The 18491-nt window shown below is 36.5% G+C and overlaps 1 protein-coding gene across 1 annotated transcript in view; it reads left to right on the top strand.

The window, feature by feature from the left end:
- The first annotated feature begins 15037 nt into the window (after positions 1 to 15037).
- TTLL7 (tubulin tyrosine ligase like 7) overlaps positions 15038 to 18491 on the top strand; it is a 91349-nt gene continuing 87895 nt past the window's right edge. Inside the window, exons 1-2 of the mRNA XM_028102540.2 lie at positions 15038 to 15163; positions 15362 to 15493. Of these exons, the coding sequence (XP_027958341.1) occupies positions 15139 to 15163; positions 15362 to 15493 (157 nt within the window). The 5' untranslated portion in view covers positions 15038 to 15138. The remainder of the gene's footprint in view (positions 15164 to 15361; positions 15494 to 18491) is intronic.

The following is an 18491-nucleotide window of genomic DNA, read 5'->3' on the forward strand; positions in this document are numbered from 1 at the left end:
GGAAATGTTAGTGCCTTGTGCAGTTATGACACAGATTGTTGGTGTCAGAATTGGGTTTGGAAATGGATCACTCACAAGGCAGTCATTGCTTCCCCTTTTCCTGTGCAGGGGCAGGTACTGACGTCCTTTCTCTGCAGACTCAACTCTTTGCCCCTGAGCTCATCCTGCCCAAATCAAAGAGTACATGAAGATTCTCAGCCCTGCTGTTGAGTGACGTCTTATATGAGTTGTGCTGCCTTGAACCACAAGCTCGGAGTTGGGGCCTAGCAATCTTTAAGCTCTCCAGGAGATTCTGATGCACATTTAATTTTGAGAACTGCTGGTATAGAGTAAAGGCCCACCATGTCTTTGAAGTTATCATTAGTTCTGCACACTAGAAATTCTGATAGCCAGTACACTGCTATTTTTCATCACAGTTAAGATAATTTTCATTGAAGACACATTGTTCTTTTATTTACTTGGAAAAAAAAAAACCCTCTACAATTTCAATTATGGAACAGCCCTTTCTTAGTATAATTGTATACATGTTGGAAGAACCTTTTGAAAGGTAATTTTAAAAATGTCATTACTTGGGGCGCCTGGGTGGCTCAGATGGTTAAGCGTCTGTCTTCAGCTCAAGTCATGATCCCAGGGTCCTGGGATCGAGTCCCGCATCGGGCTCCCTCCTCCTTGGGAGCCTGCTTCTCCCTCTGCCTCTCTCTCTCTCTCTCTCTCATGAATAAATAAATAAAATCTTAAAAAAATAAAGAAAATGTCATCACTTTATGCATACAAAAAAGGAAAACGTAAGTAAATTGATCAAAGCATTCCTTAAACTTCTTCTAGTTCAAAGACAGATTTGAATCTCTTCTTCATTCACTGTGCATGTTTTCCAGACAACATCATCCTCTGTGTCATGGAGAGTTGGTGTTGCAACATTTCTTAAAAGAGTGTTTCCATTATTATTATATATCTGAGTTTTTCTCTCAGCCCCTGGCATGGATTCTGCAAATTTTGATGTGTATGCACAGGCATATGATAACTATTCAGGACTGCCACCTGGCTGAGAGTGATTATAATGTGCATCACAATTTTAGATGTTTTCAAGTGTTAAAAAACCAAATGATATGGCTTAGAATCAAAGAAATATGGTGGTAATTATGGAGTAGTCTATATTATCTACTCATTTCCTCACTTCTATTCTAGTGATAAATCCCATAGGTTGTTCTTTATACAATTGTACAATTCATTCTTTTTATAATAATGTACCATCTTTAGTTTAGGGCTTGGCTATATTTAAGCTGGTATATATTTTTCTCCAGAAACTTCTTGCCTTAAAGAGTATTTTAAAATAGATTTTTAGTCTCATGAAATGTAGCTGACCCCATGGAATAATGAATATATTAGTCAGGGTTCCCTATAGAAATGAACCAATAATACACACGCGCGCGCGCACTCACACACATATGTGAAGAGAGGTAGGAAGGGATGAAAGTGGGGAGAGAGAGAGAAAGAGAGAGAATGAATGAGTATGAATTGGGTTATGTGATTGTGGAGGTTGACAGGTCCAAAATCTGCTGGGTAGGTTGTCAAGCTGGGGACCCAGGGAAGAGTTGATGTTGCAGCTCAAGTCCAAAGATAGTCTGAGGCTGAATTGCCTCTTTTCCTGGGGGACTTCAGTGTGCTTTCTCTTAAGGCCTTTAACTGATTGAATGAGGCCCACCCACACATTGAAGATGTACTGTGGAGAATGCAGCATATATACACTGCACAGAAACTTATATTAGAGTTGTTTAAGGAAGACATTCAGGTGAATGTTTAATCAATTAACAGCAGAGGCAATAATGTAGGTAGAGAAAATATTTAAAATTGCATACCAAGTATATATTGTTATTGTAACATTTATCTTCTTCATATTCTTAATGAAAGCACACCTGTTTTTGTCAATAGATTGATTGGGAAAATATAAATGAAGCTTTTTAAAAATATTCTGTTTGTATAAGGTCCAGCAATATAACAGTCACCAAAGCCAGTTCAGGATGGAAATAGATAATAATTCTGCAATACGTTGATTAAAGTTGTTCTAAAGAATGCACATTTTTTTCCTAGTCAGGCTTGTATATATGGATAATTTTGAATACAAGGTAAGATTTAAAAACAGTAAACCCAAATCCTATGAGGCACAACTGAAAATCAGCTTTGTTATTTAGTATAATATTTAGCTTATAACACTGAGACACATGTTACAGATATATGGTTACATACATAATTTTATAGATATTTTGGGTCAACTTTCATTCTTGAGTGTATTTATGTTGATATAGTTGTATATCATATATGTTTTGGATGAATTCTTTTGGGTAGTTTGAGATTTACTAAGTAACTTGGCTAAAAGAAAATGTATATAGTGAAGGCTGGGTGCATTTTTTTCCCTCACAAGAGCACTTAATAAAATGATTAGCATTAAAAAATGTTTATTGCCTTAATTAGAAATGTAATGAAATAATGAAGAGATAAGTAAACTTTTAAACAGATTCACAATATACCTTAATAGTACTTACTTACTCCATGTAAAAAGGAAAGGTAGAGGCCAAGAAAGAAAGGACAATTAGAAAATAAATTCATACTATTTGAGAGTATAGCATCTGTGGATATAATATTACTGCTCTCTGGTTAACTTCAGGCACTGCTTCTATTCTGTGTTCCATTATTGTTCATTAGAATAAAGGACAAAAATAGTTCTTACCTTTGCATTGCCATAAAAGGACTAGTTTTTCACATCAAAGATTATAGCGCCAGATAGACAGTGTTTTAAAATGCCTGGAATGACTTTTGGGAAATATTCTTATTTTAAAATAGGCTAAACTTATTGAAATATAGTTAAGTTTAATTAGTTTTCTTAATAGTGGGCCTGTTAGATAAAGGCTATTAGTATTTTATTTCTTTACAAAGATTGATCTTATAGATTCACTTTGCACCTAGAAACAAAATAGTTGTATTATTCTTTCCTTCCTTAAGATCTAACAGTTATACACATCTTGGTTTAGCTGATGGAGGCATGCAGAGCATTATATGAACTCAGCCTGTACATTTTCTTTTTTCTGTATGGATTTTCTAAACTTTGACGGCATGAATCTCAGACCATGGCGTAATTTTATTGGGATTTAATTTAATTTACAGGGATTTGAAAACTGTGTCAAATTTACCTGATTCTGGAAGTTAATACAATTGAAAATTTCTTATTTTAAGTTCAAAACCCCCTAACAAATAGTATCCCTCTGATATGGTAGCTCAGTAGTTTAGCTCCGATGTTTCAGGCTCTGTGTTTGAGATTGAAGAATATGTAATTTAAAAGACATTTTTTAAAGCTGCTGCCTGGGAGCCAGTTGTCTTATGGAGGAAACGTACAATGAAGCTTCCTTTTATTTCATTTGAGTTGTGGCATTTTATGGAAGGTCATTTTGTGGTAATTCTCTTTATTTAAAAAACAAAATTAAAAATGGAACCTAAGTTCATTATTATTTGTAGTGGTTAGGAACCTGGTTTAAGCAAAAAAGAAATTTTTTAGTTTGGGAATATGTTATCTATCTTTCTCTCTGCCTTCTTTATGTGACTTCATCCTTAGGTTCTGTGTAGGTGTGAGATGGGGACCAGCAATGCAGGTAGGTACCCTCTCAGATTCAAATCCAGCTCAAAAGAGAAGCTATATTCTTTAAGAATCTGAAAATGAGTTCTGGGCTTGACTCTAGCTGGTCTTAGTTGGATCCTGTGTTCGTCTCTGAACCAGTTCCATGGCCATGAAGATGGGATTCCACAGTTATTTTAGATCTAAGTCATTTGGCCGGTCTTGGAGCCAGGATAGGCATCAACACCATCTAAAGCACATGGATCAAGGGGGAATAGTGCTTTACCAGCAGATATCCAGATTACTGCTCACAGAAAATAGGTAAGTGTAGGCTGTGGCAAAAATGATATGTCCAAAGGCATTGTGCTTATGACTTTGCATTTAGGCTGGTATATCTACTTCAGAAACCAAAACAATAATTTCTATAGGAATAGCACATCCATTACAAGGTGCATTTGGATGTTAGTAACAGAAACTTAAAGTAATAATGAGTTAACAAGATGGAGGTTTATTTTCTCTGGATGTAGGCAGTCCAAGACTTATGTAGCATTTCCATGATAAAACCAATGTCTCTTACATTCCAGGTGGAAGGGGAAAAAAAAAAGCAAATGAATGAGTGTCCACCAATTGTCTCCCTTCCTGCTCAACAACTTCCACTTCTATCTCATTAACTAGGATTTGGTCACATGGCCATATACACTTGTAAGGAGGTCTGGGAAATGTGGTTATTCATGCTGGCACAAGGCCACCCTTAAAACCCAGTGTTTTGTTAGTACAGAAGAACTAGTGGTTGGCTATTAGGCACGTAGCTAGTGGTCTTTTGACATGTGTTAACTTATTAACTGATATGGATGACGTAGGAGGCTTATTTAACAGTGCAATGAATTTTATATATTTAAGATTTAAAACTCATTTTAGAAGTAGATAGACATCAAATAATAAATAACAAATAATAAAACTAATCATACCCTAAAATTGGTAATGAGGTGTGCACTGAATTGCTATCAAATAAGAAGGTCAAAGGAAGAATTAAAGATGGTTCTAATCCGGGCACCTGGTGCCTCAGTCAGCTGAGTGTTTGCCTTCTGCTCAGGTCATGATCACAGGGTCCTGGGACCAAGCCGAGCAGGGTCAGGCTCCCTGCTCTGCTGGGGGTCTTTGTCTCCCTTCCTCTCTGCCCTGCCACCCGCTCATTCTCTCTGTCTCTCTCTCTCAAATAAATAAAAAAATCTTTAAAAAAAAGATGATTCTAATTTATCTGTCTCTTGGATGGTTGGCTATAGTGATGTCCTCTGCCAAGATAAGGGACATAAGAGGAAGTGCCAGGTTTTCAGGGGAAGTTAAAGAGTTAAGTTCTGGACATTTAAAACTATAAATGTTGGTATCAGATGACATTCGGGTGATGTCATTTGTTCACCAGCTAAGCAGCTGCACATTTTGATATCTATTGTGCATTTTCTGGCAGAGAACAGATAACTGGATATTTTAGAAATTTTCCGCTTCTCCTAGTCCCTCTCTTTCACCTTGTGATCTAGGTTCCTGAACATGAGGGAGAGCTGGGTCCACAGGACCACACTTCCAACTCCATAGCTTAGAACAAGAAGAGTCTTGGTGTAGTGAAGCATAGGTTGGGTGTTTTGAGGATGTGAGGTTCAACTGTCTTAGATTTGGTACTGTTCTTTGCAGGGTAAGGGAATGAGAGGAGGCAAAAATGGATTCACAGAAGTGAGTGATATATGCAAAAATTAACTGATAACATCACATGTTATTCCTAAGGAGCAAGTGAGACTTTTTTTAAGCTACTGGAGAATTAGGTAGAACTGCAGTATTATATTCTAAAGGAAATGCACCCATAGAGGCTTTTGACCCTACTTAAGCATTTTATGAAATCACCTTGTCTTTTGTCACTTTATTAACTGAATTATAGATGTTACCTTTTTGAACTTTATTTAGTTCAACATTTACTGAATAAGATTTTTGCCCTTTTCATTATTCTAAGTACTGAAAATAAAACAACTATTAATATGGGAAAAATGCCTTCAAGGTATGCTGTATTATCATTACCTGTTTATCAGTTTCTGTTTTTTTTGTGTGTCATACTAGGCTAAATTTCAAAGATAAGACATTCTACAAAGCTTAGGGGACATTTTGTATGGATGCTGTAATTTAACGAAAAACATCAAACAAATAATAAGCAGGCTAAGGCAATTTGGAAAACAAGCAGTACATTAGTGGGAGCTACTGTTGCTCAAAATCAATATTAATTGTAACTAGAATGAATAAATAGTTCTTCTGTTTATTCTTATATAATGTCACACTTGGCCTCTTTCGGGTTTTTGGAAGTGGTTGATCAAATGGTTTTTTTTTTTTCAGGTCTAAAACACTACAGATCTAGATTTTGGGAATATACCCAGTCTGAGAAAGAGATACAAAAGTTTCTATGTTCAGGGAGTAAGTAGCTTCTCTGAAAACCTTTTTAATTTGTGCACACACTGAGTGGTGCCAATGTATTATTGTTAGGACTGTTGTTTGGGTGATGTCATTTGTTCACCAGTCAGGCAGCTGGGCATTTTGAAAATCTATTGTAATTTCTTGGCAGAGAGCACAGAAATGGGAGCAGTTAGCTTTGGAATGGACCTTTCTGTGTTTAATTAAAACTATTTTATATATAAAAGTAGAGGTTTTCCTTATCTACAGTCAATCACTAATTCTGTTGTGTTATTTTCTATTTTTTTCTATGCTTTTCTGCAAATATAAAACTGAAATCATCTTACCCCTCAAAATGACTCTTCTTTCTGCAGGCATTTTCTTGATGAATGACACCATCTTCTACCCAGTTCCTCTAAACCAGAAATCTGCAAGTCATCTGAGATTACTTTTCCTTTACTGATCACCACCTTCTGTTCCTATTCTGTAGTAGCAGTATTCTTTTGCCCTCTGTTGCTTCTATCTGTGATCAAGCTTGTACCATCTCTCTTCTGGACTTTCGTAACACCCTCTTAGGACCCTGTGTCCATTCTTGCCCCTCTCCCATCCAATGCCCATGATTACTGTCAGCGTAATCTATTAAAGAGAAAGTTGGATTGTGTTACTCCTCTTTAAGTCCTTCCATGACTCCACATTACTTGTGAGTCAGGATCAGACCTAAGTTTCCAACAGTGTGACTGACTTAGAACACAATTCTTCCAAGGAAACATATGATGGTTCAAACAAAAGAATATTGGCTATTTTATTTTTACCTATTATTTCAGAAGGCTAAACCATGATAAGGGTATATTCATTCTTTACAATAGGAATGACATCTTTGGTGCCCTTTCTCTGTAGAACAGGACTGGCTATTGCATCCTTCCTCTTCCTCTCAAGAGGTATCAGAATTGGTCTTTATCATCCCCATGTAGTTCTTTACACTTTTATTTCATATGTATTAATTCCTAAGTGATCTTTCTCTCTCTCTCAGTGTATACCATATGTTACTATTTTATGTAATTTTAAACTTTATATTAATAATATACTACTGTTTGTATTCCTCAACTTTTTTTCATCTGCATTTGTGTGATTCATCATGTAGTTCTAGTTCATTTATTTTTACTTGTGTATAGTTCTCTCACTGTATGTATGCACCAACAGTATATACAATGTTGTCCATCTGCAACCACTCTCCCCCCAACCCACCACTTCTCATTTCTGAAAAGGTCAAGTTACTATGTTCCTGGCTCATTGCTTCAGAGGAGACGGTATATTATTGATCTTTGTGGTTGCTGTTAATCGCCTCAGATGTTTAATGATTTTTGGTAAATTATCTTTAAAATCAATGTCTTGGTTGGTCAGCATTGGTAGCTGGTTTGGGCTCAAATAAGGAATGTAAACTGTTTTTTTTAGATTAACAAAACCTTACCTCACTTAGCAGGGCTGTCTCCAGTAGTAAATAAAATCCTTTGTAGCAAATATCTTCCTTTCTAACTGCTTAGAGTCCTGCTTGGCAAACGCTTTCTCTTGCACTTCTTGCTTGGCCAGGTGATTTCTAAGTCATCCATGTGGTTCTCCTTTAGAAGACCAATGGGGAGGGAATGGACTCCAGTAGTAGTGTCCTCCGCTTTCCTGGAGTTTGCCCATGCTACCAGCTGTTGGCCCTCTAGTCCAGTGGTTCTCAAACTTTAGCCTACATCAGAATCACCTAGAGGGCTTGTCAGTTGTTGGGCCTCATTTCCAGAATTTGATTAAAAAATTCTGGGGTTGAGCCCAAGAATATGCATTTCTAATAAGTTTGCAGGTGGTGCTGATACTGCTGTTCCTGGACCATATTTTGAGAATCACTGCTCTAGGCCAACATTTCCTAATCTGTATTTTGTTTTATTTTTTTGACTCCTAGGGCCCTTTAACATTAATGTGTAATTTCATATCACTTATATGAATTTTAAAATTGCTTCATAATTTTATAATTTTCACATGTTGTACAGAAAGACTTTAAGTTAAAAAAAAAATTACATCAGCCTGGTCTTAAACATTGTGGTCATCTAGAGCCTTGCTACTCAAAGTGTGAGCTGTGGACTAGCATACCTGGGGACTTGTTAGAAATGTAGACTCAGGCCCCACTGCAGAACTAATGAATCAGAGTCTGAGCTTCAACAATATTACCACATGATTGGCATGCACATTAAGTTTGAGAAGCCCCTGGTCTAGAGCTCACATTAAATCCAATCCTGATAATATCAAATAAGAAACATTTCAGATTTTAATGTTTAAACATTGGCACATGTTTCACTTACTTTCATTTTCTTACTTGTACTTAAGGAAAATCACTATCTCTTTGAAAATAAAAATAATATATAAAATTTGGTTTGGGAACCAAGTGCTGAAATTTAATGATGTGTTACAGCGCAACAATAGGCAAAATTGTATTCATGATCTGATGTCTGGAAATATTACCTTCTTTACACATAAAAAAATAACTGCCTCATTTTGATAATTTTCATGAAGTAATAGATTTCTGACCACAACTTGCAATAACCTCTCTCCAGTAAATACACTATATGTGTGGAGAGTGTTTTTTCCCCAAAGTAAAAGCTTAATTGTATATAATTTTTGCTATATTTATTATTTTTCAGTTATTTTGGAGCAATAGTAGAAACATCTTTCATCAAAAATTAGAGTTTAGAAATGCAGAGAGGATTATTCCGAGGCAGATTTGCAGAATTAACATTTAAAAATTTTCTTACACCTTGTGTTTCAATGTCATTGTTCATTATACCTCTTTTCTTTAGACAACTATCTATGTGGATAATAATAACAGGGCACATTTTAGGGTTGTGAAGATCAGAGTTTTATATGGAAAAACCTAGAAGAGTGCCTGGGCACATGGTATGTTTTATATTAAGTGACTGCATCAACCCCATCCTTCCCCTTTACTTACTTGTGTTCTTCCTTTTCCTCATCAGTGTTATTACAGTCCATAGCAGCTAAGGATAGAGAAATTTAATTATCCATTGTATAAAATCAAGGGGCAGACTGGGCTCAGTACCAGTCTCAGCACTTTTTTTTTTTTTCCTCCAGTCAGAGGAGAATACTATAAAGTGGAGCTATGGAGAACTAGAAAATAGTGTCCAGGGGTAGGTGGCAAGGTTCAAATAGGGAGTGATTAATTGGTTGGAGTCTGTGATGGGTAATAGTTGTTCATGTTACTTACTGGCTTTCATTCCTTTATGGGGGGGGCAGGGGCAAAGGGAGAGGGAGAGAGAGAATCTTAAGCAGGCTCTATGCCCAGAATGGAGCCTCACACGGGGCTCAATCTCACGACCCTGAATCATGACCTGAGCCAAAATCAAGAGTTGGATGCTTAACCAACTGAGCTACCCAGGCACCTCCTAGCTTTTATTCCTATTGGTCATATGGTAATGATTCTTGTTGGCAGGGGTCATGTGACTTATTTAGGTCATTGACTTGTGAGTAGAAATTTTGTGTGTCATTAGTTGCCTATACAAGATCCTCCAAAACTCTTTCCCTCTGGCGCAGTGACTGGTTTTAGGGTGATGGCTGCTCTAACAGCTTGGGTTCCTGTGGGACTGAAATGCAGAGCACCCCTGGTTGATATGTAGCATGAGTAAGAAATAGACCTTAGGTATTTTAAGCTCCTGAGATTTGGGGGATGTTTATTATTGCCGTGAAATGTAGCTTGTCCTAAAACAGATTCTTCTTGATGGATTTTGAGAACTGAAAAGTCATACAATAGGATAGCAAGTATGGAAGGGGGAAGGGAGATGCCAAAAACTCTGATGCTAGGAGACAAGAACTAAAGAGAGTCATCAGCAGTGTGTGAAAATTTAATATCAGTACTGGGGACACAAAGTGAAGGGAGGGGTTGGGATCTCTCTCTGCCCCTCCTCTTTCCCTGTCCATCAAAAGAGTGATACACTATAAAAAGTATCTAAAACTAGTTGTATACACTGTGAAACGTGTTTGTTCTCCTTGTCAGTGTGAAAATAGTAATTTAAAAATCAATGTAAAAAATAAATACCTAGGAACACCAGGATTTAGGAAAAAGAACCATATTGGAGGGCTTTAAGAGTGTTCGCTACCACAGAAATAATGTTTCCCCATTCCCTCCCCATCGCACATGTTCACATCCCCACCATGCTTTCATGCCCATATGTACACATACGCATCAGATTTTTATCAACTCCACTGTGACAACAGGTCATTACTCCCCTTGAAATATCACCTTCCCAATGAGGACTATCTGGATTCTGTATTTAAAATTGCAACCCTTCTCCTTCCTTTCCCCCCAACTCTTGATCTCCTAACCAGTTGTGCTCCCTTCCTCCATAGTACTTAGCATTTTCTATAGTTTACTTAATATGTTTGCTGTTATTGTCTGTCTCTGCTGCACTAGAATGCAAGCACCACAAAGAAAGAAAATTGTTGTCTCTTTCATTCACTGAGAATAGACAGTGATATATAAGAGTATTTGTTGAATTGTAGTATCTTCATGAAGGAAAAAACAGGAAAACAGTCTGAATATGGATAGCTGCCTTGGTGTTCTGAGAAGAGAGATTAAATCTGATGCAACTTTATGATCTCAACTACATTTTAAACCACAGCTTGTTTCTCTTGCTCTCATTCCCTAGCTTTTAAAATAGCTCCAGTCAAGCAGAATTAAGCTTCTTTGTGAAATTTTCAATGTCATATTTAAAGACTGAATTTAGAAGGTAGCATACAGAGTGGGAAATGTCATGGAATTTAGAGACAAGCCACTTCATTGTCACCTATTAGGTGTGACTTTGGGCAAGTTACTTAGCCATGAAGTCTACATTTTCCTATATGTAAAATTAGAATAAAACATACTGGGGCATTTATTGGGTGGGCTAAATACACACAAAGTTATGTGAAAATACTTAGTACGCAGTAGGTACTGGTTTATATCTATTTCTGTCTCCTTCCCTCTCCTTACCATAAAATAACTTTTATTAAATTTTTATTTAATGTTATTTAATGTATTTTCAACTTAACACTAATTTTGGTTTCCATTGGCCCTTGATGAAGATTATTTTAGTAATCTATGGTAAGCTAAACTTCCACCAATATGTATGAAGAACCCATTTTATATAGCATTCACTGGGGCATGGATTTTGGGGGATTGTTGGGAAGGTCTGAGTTTCTCTTGTGTAATTTACACGAAAGATGTTTTGTGTTCATCTTGTTGTTTCAAAGATACCACCAATGCTATCTTCATTGGTTGGCATTTTAGGCTGTAAGGCTGGGAAAAATCAATTTCTTCCTTTTTCGCATTAAGAAATTAAGTCATCTGTCTGGTAAGTGTCAGAGTAAAGGATAAGAATGTAAATTGACCTCTTGTCCAGTGTTCTTTCTACCATATTGTACTTTCATCTAAATAAAATACAAAGTTTAGGGTGTCGGGTGTCAGTCGGTTGAGTGTCCAGCTCTTGATTTCAGCTCAGGTCATGATCTCAGTGTCGTGACATCGAATGTGCGCTTTGTGCTCAGTGGGGAGTCTGCTTCTCCCTGTCCTTCCGCTACCCCACCCCAGCTCAGGCTTACGTGCATGCATGCTCTATCTCTCTCAAATAAATAAATCTTTAAGGAAAACAAATGAAATACAAAGTTTGATGGGTTTTGTTATTAATATGGTATTGTTGTAACAAACTTTTATCGCGTTTTTTACTTTTAAATAGGTAATACATGCACAAGATAGTAAAGGTTGTACATAAAAGTAAATCTCCATGAGCTCTGCCCCCAGCCACAACAGGCCTCCACTACTCAATGCATATATTCCACATATTCTTCTGTTATTTTACCCAAATGTAAACTTTTATGTACTTTGCTTTTTTCACTTAAAAATGTGAAAATAATGTTTGTAAATGATACGTATTTGCTTCTCATAGCTCCATGACCACCTCTGGTTACTCCCAGCTGACATCATGAACAAGTGCTTATTTAGCATTATGTCAGGCAATATTCTAAGCTCTGGGAGCAGAGGAGTGAACAAGATATAAGAAAACCACTTGTCTTCACAGAGTTTACCTTCCTAGTTTGTGGTTAGCGATATGATAGGGGTACAAATAATGGCCTCTGTGATAGACCCAAAGAGGGAGAAATGAATTTCTTCAAACATAATCAGAGGAAGTTTTAAGAGAAAAGTGGAAATTTTTCTGGATTTTAAGTGATGGATTGCAATTCAATGGGAAGAACTGGGAAGAAAGAGCACTCCAACACAAATGTATTGGAATTACAATTTTTTGGTTTTCATCTTATGTATCTATTGTTTTGCATGGTAGCACTTGAGCTTCTACATTTAAGGTTCCCATTTGCTTGACATTTTGAGAAATTGATTTTTTTTTTGGAAATGGCTTATTTGCCAAATAAAATTGCTTATTTGTCTTAGAAATCAATTTCTGCTCATCGTCTAATTCTTTTTTTTCCGAATTTGTTTACTTGAACTTCTATAGAAATGAGGATTTTAATGGATGATTTTTATCTAAATATTTGGACTTTTTTTATATAGGTTCCAAAGTTTTTGCTTTGTTTTACTTTTTTCTGATATGTGTATGTTATATTATTTGATTCAGTGTCACTATGTGCTTAGAGCAGAGGCTCTCAATCTTGGCTGCATGATACAGTCATGTATCATGAGAGAGAGCTTAAAACATGCTGATACTTGGGCCCCACCGGGGTTTAGGGTGTGGCCTGAGTACTAGGATTTTCAGAAGTTCCTCAAGTGATTCTACTTTGCAGCCAAGCTGAAGAAACCCTTGGCTAAAGTATTTCGGAGGTAACTGAAACATGCTGTGTGCTTCTGAAAAGTAGGTAACCATGGCTCATTTGAGTGGTGTGATCAGTCTGTCCTCTCATGTCTCTCACTAAGAATAGAGTGAAATGATTAGAATTGGGATGGTAGAAATTAAATAAGGCATATAAATGGATAGACTAAATTTAAGGCCTTTAAATTCCTGTGTGGTGGGGGAAGAGTTAACAGTTCTCATTTTGAGCTTTATACTAATCAGAGTAGTTTGGCTCATTAGTTAAGTCAGAAATTAACAATCTGCTTTTAGAGCCTGTAGCAATTACTAACTTATTGTCAGTATAGTTAGGCAGACATTGTCTCACACTCTTGTTGACTTTGTCACCTACTTTAAATGTAATACGTACTGTGTTACCATAAGAGGATCTTTGTTTACTCCAGTAACAAGATGTTGGACAAGGACTTGTAAACCCAAATAGGTACCTCCCTGAGGTATCAGAAAGCTTTCAGAAAGAAATCACACTGAACTTTAGACCACTCCTCTCTTTTATTCTGTAAAGTAATCCAGTCTATTTCCAGCTTGGAACTGGGAGCTGAGATCAGGCTAGGGATGTTTACTGTGATTTCTCTGTTTGGTTTGAAGTATTGTGATTTCCCACAATACGCCCATATCTTGCAGCTTGTACTGCAGATGGGTTGCCAATTTTTTTTTTTTAACATCTATATAGCATATTAGCAGAGTGTCTGAAAAGAGTGGGGCTTTGTGAATAGTATGAACAACTGGACAGAATGGGGTTCAAAGCCTAGGTTTTCTATTTTATAGACTGTTACCTTGGCTTATTTAACTTATTTAGCCTTAATTTCTACATCTGGAAAATTGCAGAAATGATATCTAAATTCCAGGTTTGTTAATGAGCTAAGATATTTTAGATTCTTAACAGTGCCTGCCCACAGTTGGTCTGTAATAAATAATAGTTTCCTATCTTTCAGATTGAATTATTCTAGATAATTATTCTACTAAAAATGGTACCTGAGAACAAACTAAGTTCTAAATTTTCTTTAATAATGAATCTTATTATTAATAATGACTATTGGATGTGATGTATATAAGAGTCATATTTTATGTAGCTGAATTTCTGATAAACCTAATAATCTTCTGGTAAAGGTATTGATACCATACCTTTGTTTATCATAATAGGTTTTATAATTTTTCATTGTGTTTAGATACATTTTACAAGAACTCAAAGATTCTTACATTGTGAATGGAGAAATTAGAAAACTGATAATATAGACTGGGAAGTATAGTATAGGCAGGGCATGAATACCTAGGTTCATACATACACAGTGAAAATACAGGTGTAATATAGGCCATGCTGCGGTGTAGCCAAATCAAATTAGTTCATTAAAAAATGTTTATAGCATTCCTCTGTGTGCCCAAATAAGCTCGTTGTAATAACAAAATTTTTTCATTTTTTAAGGCACAATTCAAATGTGGTCTGCTTTATGAGGTCGTCACCTTCCTCCCCGCCGACTGCTGCCCCCCTCCTTAATGAGAAATCCCTTTTCTCTGTATTCCTCTGGTATGTGATCTCTGTCCTGGCACCTACTTCACTGTTTCATAAGAAAAGTAATGCTGCACCTACGTGTCAGACATTGGGTTGAAGGTTGTGTGGAGTCCTAGTTAAGGGCACTGACTTTGACATCAGAGAGATGTTAATTTTAATTTGTCACTTGTTGTGTAAAGATTTGTCCTTTCTGAGATCAGTTTACTTAACAGTAAGACAAGGATAAAAGCTTCTACCTCATGGTTTTGTTGAAAGATTAAGTGGCTTAAGTGGCCCACTATAGTAAGTGTTCAATAGATGGTTATTGGTGTATGGCATGTTATTTGTTGTGTGTAAATATGATATATGACTGAAATAAAATCTCCTACACTGTGCACTTTTTAGGACAGGGAACTATCACTTGGCATTTTGCGTAAGGTTTAATAAGTTAGCAAATATTTGTTGATAGAATACATTAACTTTCACCTTCACTTGACTTTTAAAAAGAACAGAAATATTTCATAGAAGTTGTCTTCTAAATGAGTTTGTTTTAAAAATCCCTACAGGTACTTTCTCATCCTATAACTTCAGTGTCCTGAAATCTGAGGATTCCACCAAGATAATATGATAGGAACTTTCAGTGACTTGGAGCCATATCCTACTTAGACTAATGCAGTCCTTCCAGATTTCCTGAGAGCTTGGTACAACAGCACTCGCTGTAACAGGCACAGGCAATAATGCCATCTTTGCCTCAAGAAAGAGGTAAGCGGATTGACGTAGTCACATCATTATAGATCATCACTGAGAATTTTTTCTAAGAATCAAAGATCAGTTGAGGAGTCTTAAAGAACCAGAATTTATAGTTTTACTTTTTTTTTGTGGTGGGGGGGCATCTGTGTTCTCTGCTATGGAATTTTTGTTATTTTAGTGATATTTGATTGGTGTACATTTCTTTTAAAGTCATTCAGGGACCCTCTCCCCTGGATCTGAGTACAGAATTGCCTTATCAAAGCACAATGAAAAGGAAAGTCCGAAAGAAGAAAAAGAAGGGAACCATTACAGCAAATGTTGCCGGGACAAAGTTTGAAATTGGTGGGTCTCCTCAGAATCATGAGGTTTTCCTCACTGTTGGAAAGACTAAATTCAGGGAGATATCTTTTGTGTAATTGATTTTTAAATGCCTTCTATAAATTGTTCTTTTTTATGAGATATTTAACATGTTAATAAACAAAAACATCAATGTAAACTAAAAGCTTTAGCTACTAATGGGATGGTATTATATATATGTGCTTTTGGTTAATACTTATTTTTTAAATCAAGTATGAAGTAAACATTAAACAGATTAAAATGTTAGATGTAAAATTAAAAAAGTACAAAATTTGAGATTTTTATTAAACAATGACTGACTTCAGGAAGAGAGTAGAAACACATTTCTCTCTGTGTTTTAAAAAATTGTTTTGATGATGCTGTTGCTTTTTATTAATGAAATTCCAGTTTTTATGTATAAGTAGTATCTGTGGTATAGCGAATAGATAAGAAGAATAATTGTTTTAAATTAAGATGCACTTGCCCAGTATTGCAGAACTCTTAACAAATACCAGAAGTACTCAACTGATCTTCCTCTTAGCCATTTTGCTTTAAGAGAGTTAGGGAAAATCAGATGAACTTCAAGGATGTTAATTATTCTTACCCTTATTCATCTTTGAGAGTCTTATTTCCATTTACAGTAATTCACCAAAGTTCTTGAGCAATCAGTGGAATACTTCACTGGAATTGAGGTGCCCTGATACTCTGTTCCAGCAAGTGGTCCTCAGAGGCGGGGACTTGAACAAGTTAGCATGGGAGGGTGAGATGTGAAAGATTCAGGGTTTATTTGCAGCATGTTTTCTAGAAACAAGAGTAAGGTGACCATTGTTAAAGTGATTGATGGTTGGTGTTACCTTATCCTCTTACTTACTTTTAAGGTTCTGGTGGGGTTCATAAGGAACCTTGATCTATAGGAGAGTGTTTCAGTTCACTTCCCTCTCACTTTCCCAGGAAGTTTTCCCAGGGCTGAAGTTGCCTTAGCATTCTTTATACTGATTCCTACCTCCTTGCTGAACCTGCGCCGTGGTGTTTAACAGAATTCCTGGCTCAGTCCTTGGATCAGGGACTGTTGGGAGAATACAGAGCCAAGTACAGGGAAGAGAAAGAGAGAATTGGCCATGTGTCAAGGAGAAAGTGCTACCTTGCTTTTCCCTTATTTAAGCAAGTGATATGCAACAGCTTACTTCTTATAATTTAATTCCTGCTCTCTTGGCAGTTTGAATTACATAATGAAAATACACTTAAGCCATAGTCAGCACACCTGTGTTTTTGCCCTGGTGTTGCCTGTTTCTTGTAGAATACTTTGCTGTAGTTTTAATAGTAATATTTTTATAACCATTGACCAAACATTTCCGCAGGCAGTACCTCATTTAATCTTCCAAATAACCCTGTAAAATAGGCTGCATTACCCCCTTCCTCTCTTTTCCCTGCCTTTCCTCACTCTAATAGTGAGGTGAATTTGAAGTGGCATATAGCCATAAGAAAATAAACATGGAAAAATAAAGATAGTAAAATAAGATGAATCTTGTGGCTGACAAGAATCCAAAATACATACCATGAGACCCTCTATAGTTAGAGATGGACACGAATTTGACTCAGAGCTTCCTAGCAACCAAAGCAAACATTAAATCATAATGAGGTATAGGATGCACAGTGCCCAGAAGATAAAATTGTACTCGTTATTCAAAGGACATATGACTTCTGTATTCCTGAGTCTTGAGAGAAATTTCTCTAATAGTTTCTTATGAAGACATGTTGTGGAATAATGAAGTACATTCTCTCAGTAGTTTTATAATTATTACATTATGAAATTCCACATTATTTTTTATACATCCTTTATAGCAAAGTTGAAGAAACAAGTCCAGAGTTAGCAACTTATCCAAGTTCACACAGATGGCAAAAGTGGAACTTGAACCTGAATTCATTTGTTTTCAAATTCAGTTTTCTTTTTACTATATCATATTGCCCAAATAAAATGTGAATTGGAATTTAAAATGAGAAACACAAATGTTTCTTCTGTATCTAAAATTCAGAGAGTTGCATGGATTCCTATTTTTAAAACTCCTGAACAGCCTCTGAAAGCTCTGTGGGTCAAGGCAAAAGATCATAGGACAAATTGTGAGGAATGTATTTTTGATAATTTTTATTAAATGCCGACGAGAAAGATCAGAGAGGGGGGTATGTAAGTATGCAAAGGGAAACGTGAGGAAATGGTTCATATGGTTATCTCTATTTTACCAATGAGGCATTTGGTTTGGTAGAAATTCAGTATGGAGGCAAGTATTTCACCCCCTTTTTAAAAGAGAGCTCCTAAAATATCAGCATTTAAAGGCGTGGAGTTAGGCTTTAGCTGTCAACAACTTTCTATTTGGAACTGACGCATTAAACGGATTTCTTTTCTGTGCAGTGGAGGATGATATCCTTAAAAGATTCCAATTGATTTCTAAAATTTCAGTTCAAATAAAAATTTGATTAAATAGCTTACCTGAAAAAAGTGACATTTTAATACCCGGCATTGTATTTTCTTTGAAGTTCAACTTTGTCAGCCCTTCAAGCTTTGAATTTCATAATAAAAGAGATTTATATATGACTGACCTTACAGATTTGCTTTTGTGAATCTAAGGAAAGAATGGATCTTTTCCACTATTGTTATATAACCCGAATGTTCCCAGCCTCACTGGTTCATGCACACATTCATAACCACATTGTAGTCGCTCATTATACTCCCTCCCTCTGTAACTGCCACCGGTTCCCTTTCTCTCTTTAAGGTCTTCTCGGTTATTTCTGAGCAGCCCCAGACAACATCTCTCCTGAACTCAGGAACAGGTCTGTCTTGAGCTGCTATTCTGGCCTCATTATTTTTTTTCTGCTTATGAGTGAGGTAAAGCAGTCTTCCAGGCTGGGTGGCTATGGCCGTTGTCCTTCCTGTGAGCCCTTTCTAGGTGGCACGGCAGGTCCCGAGCCCTCAGATCACCAAAGCTGCATGGTGGTCTGGGGCAGACAA

The sequence above is a fragment of the Eumetopias jubatus genome, unplaced genomic scaffold (genome assembly GCF_037043125.1).
Source record: "Eumetopias jubatus isolate StellerSeaLion01/CBP00866 unplaced genomic scaffold, mEumJub1_p1.0 scaffold_4, whole genome shotgun sequence".
Lineage (NCBI taxonomy): Eukaryota > Metazoa > Chordata > Mammalia > Carnivora > Otariidae > Eumetopias > Eumetopias jubatus.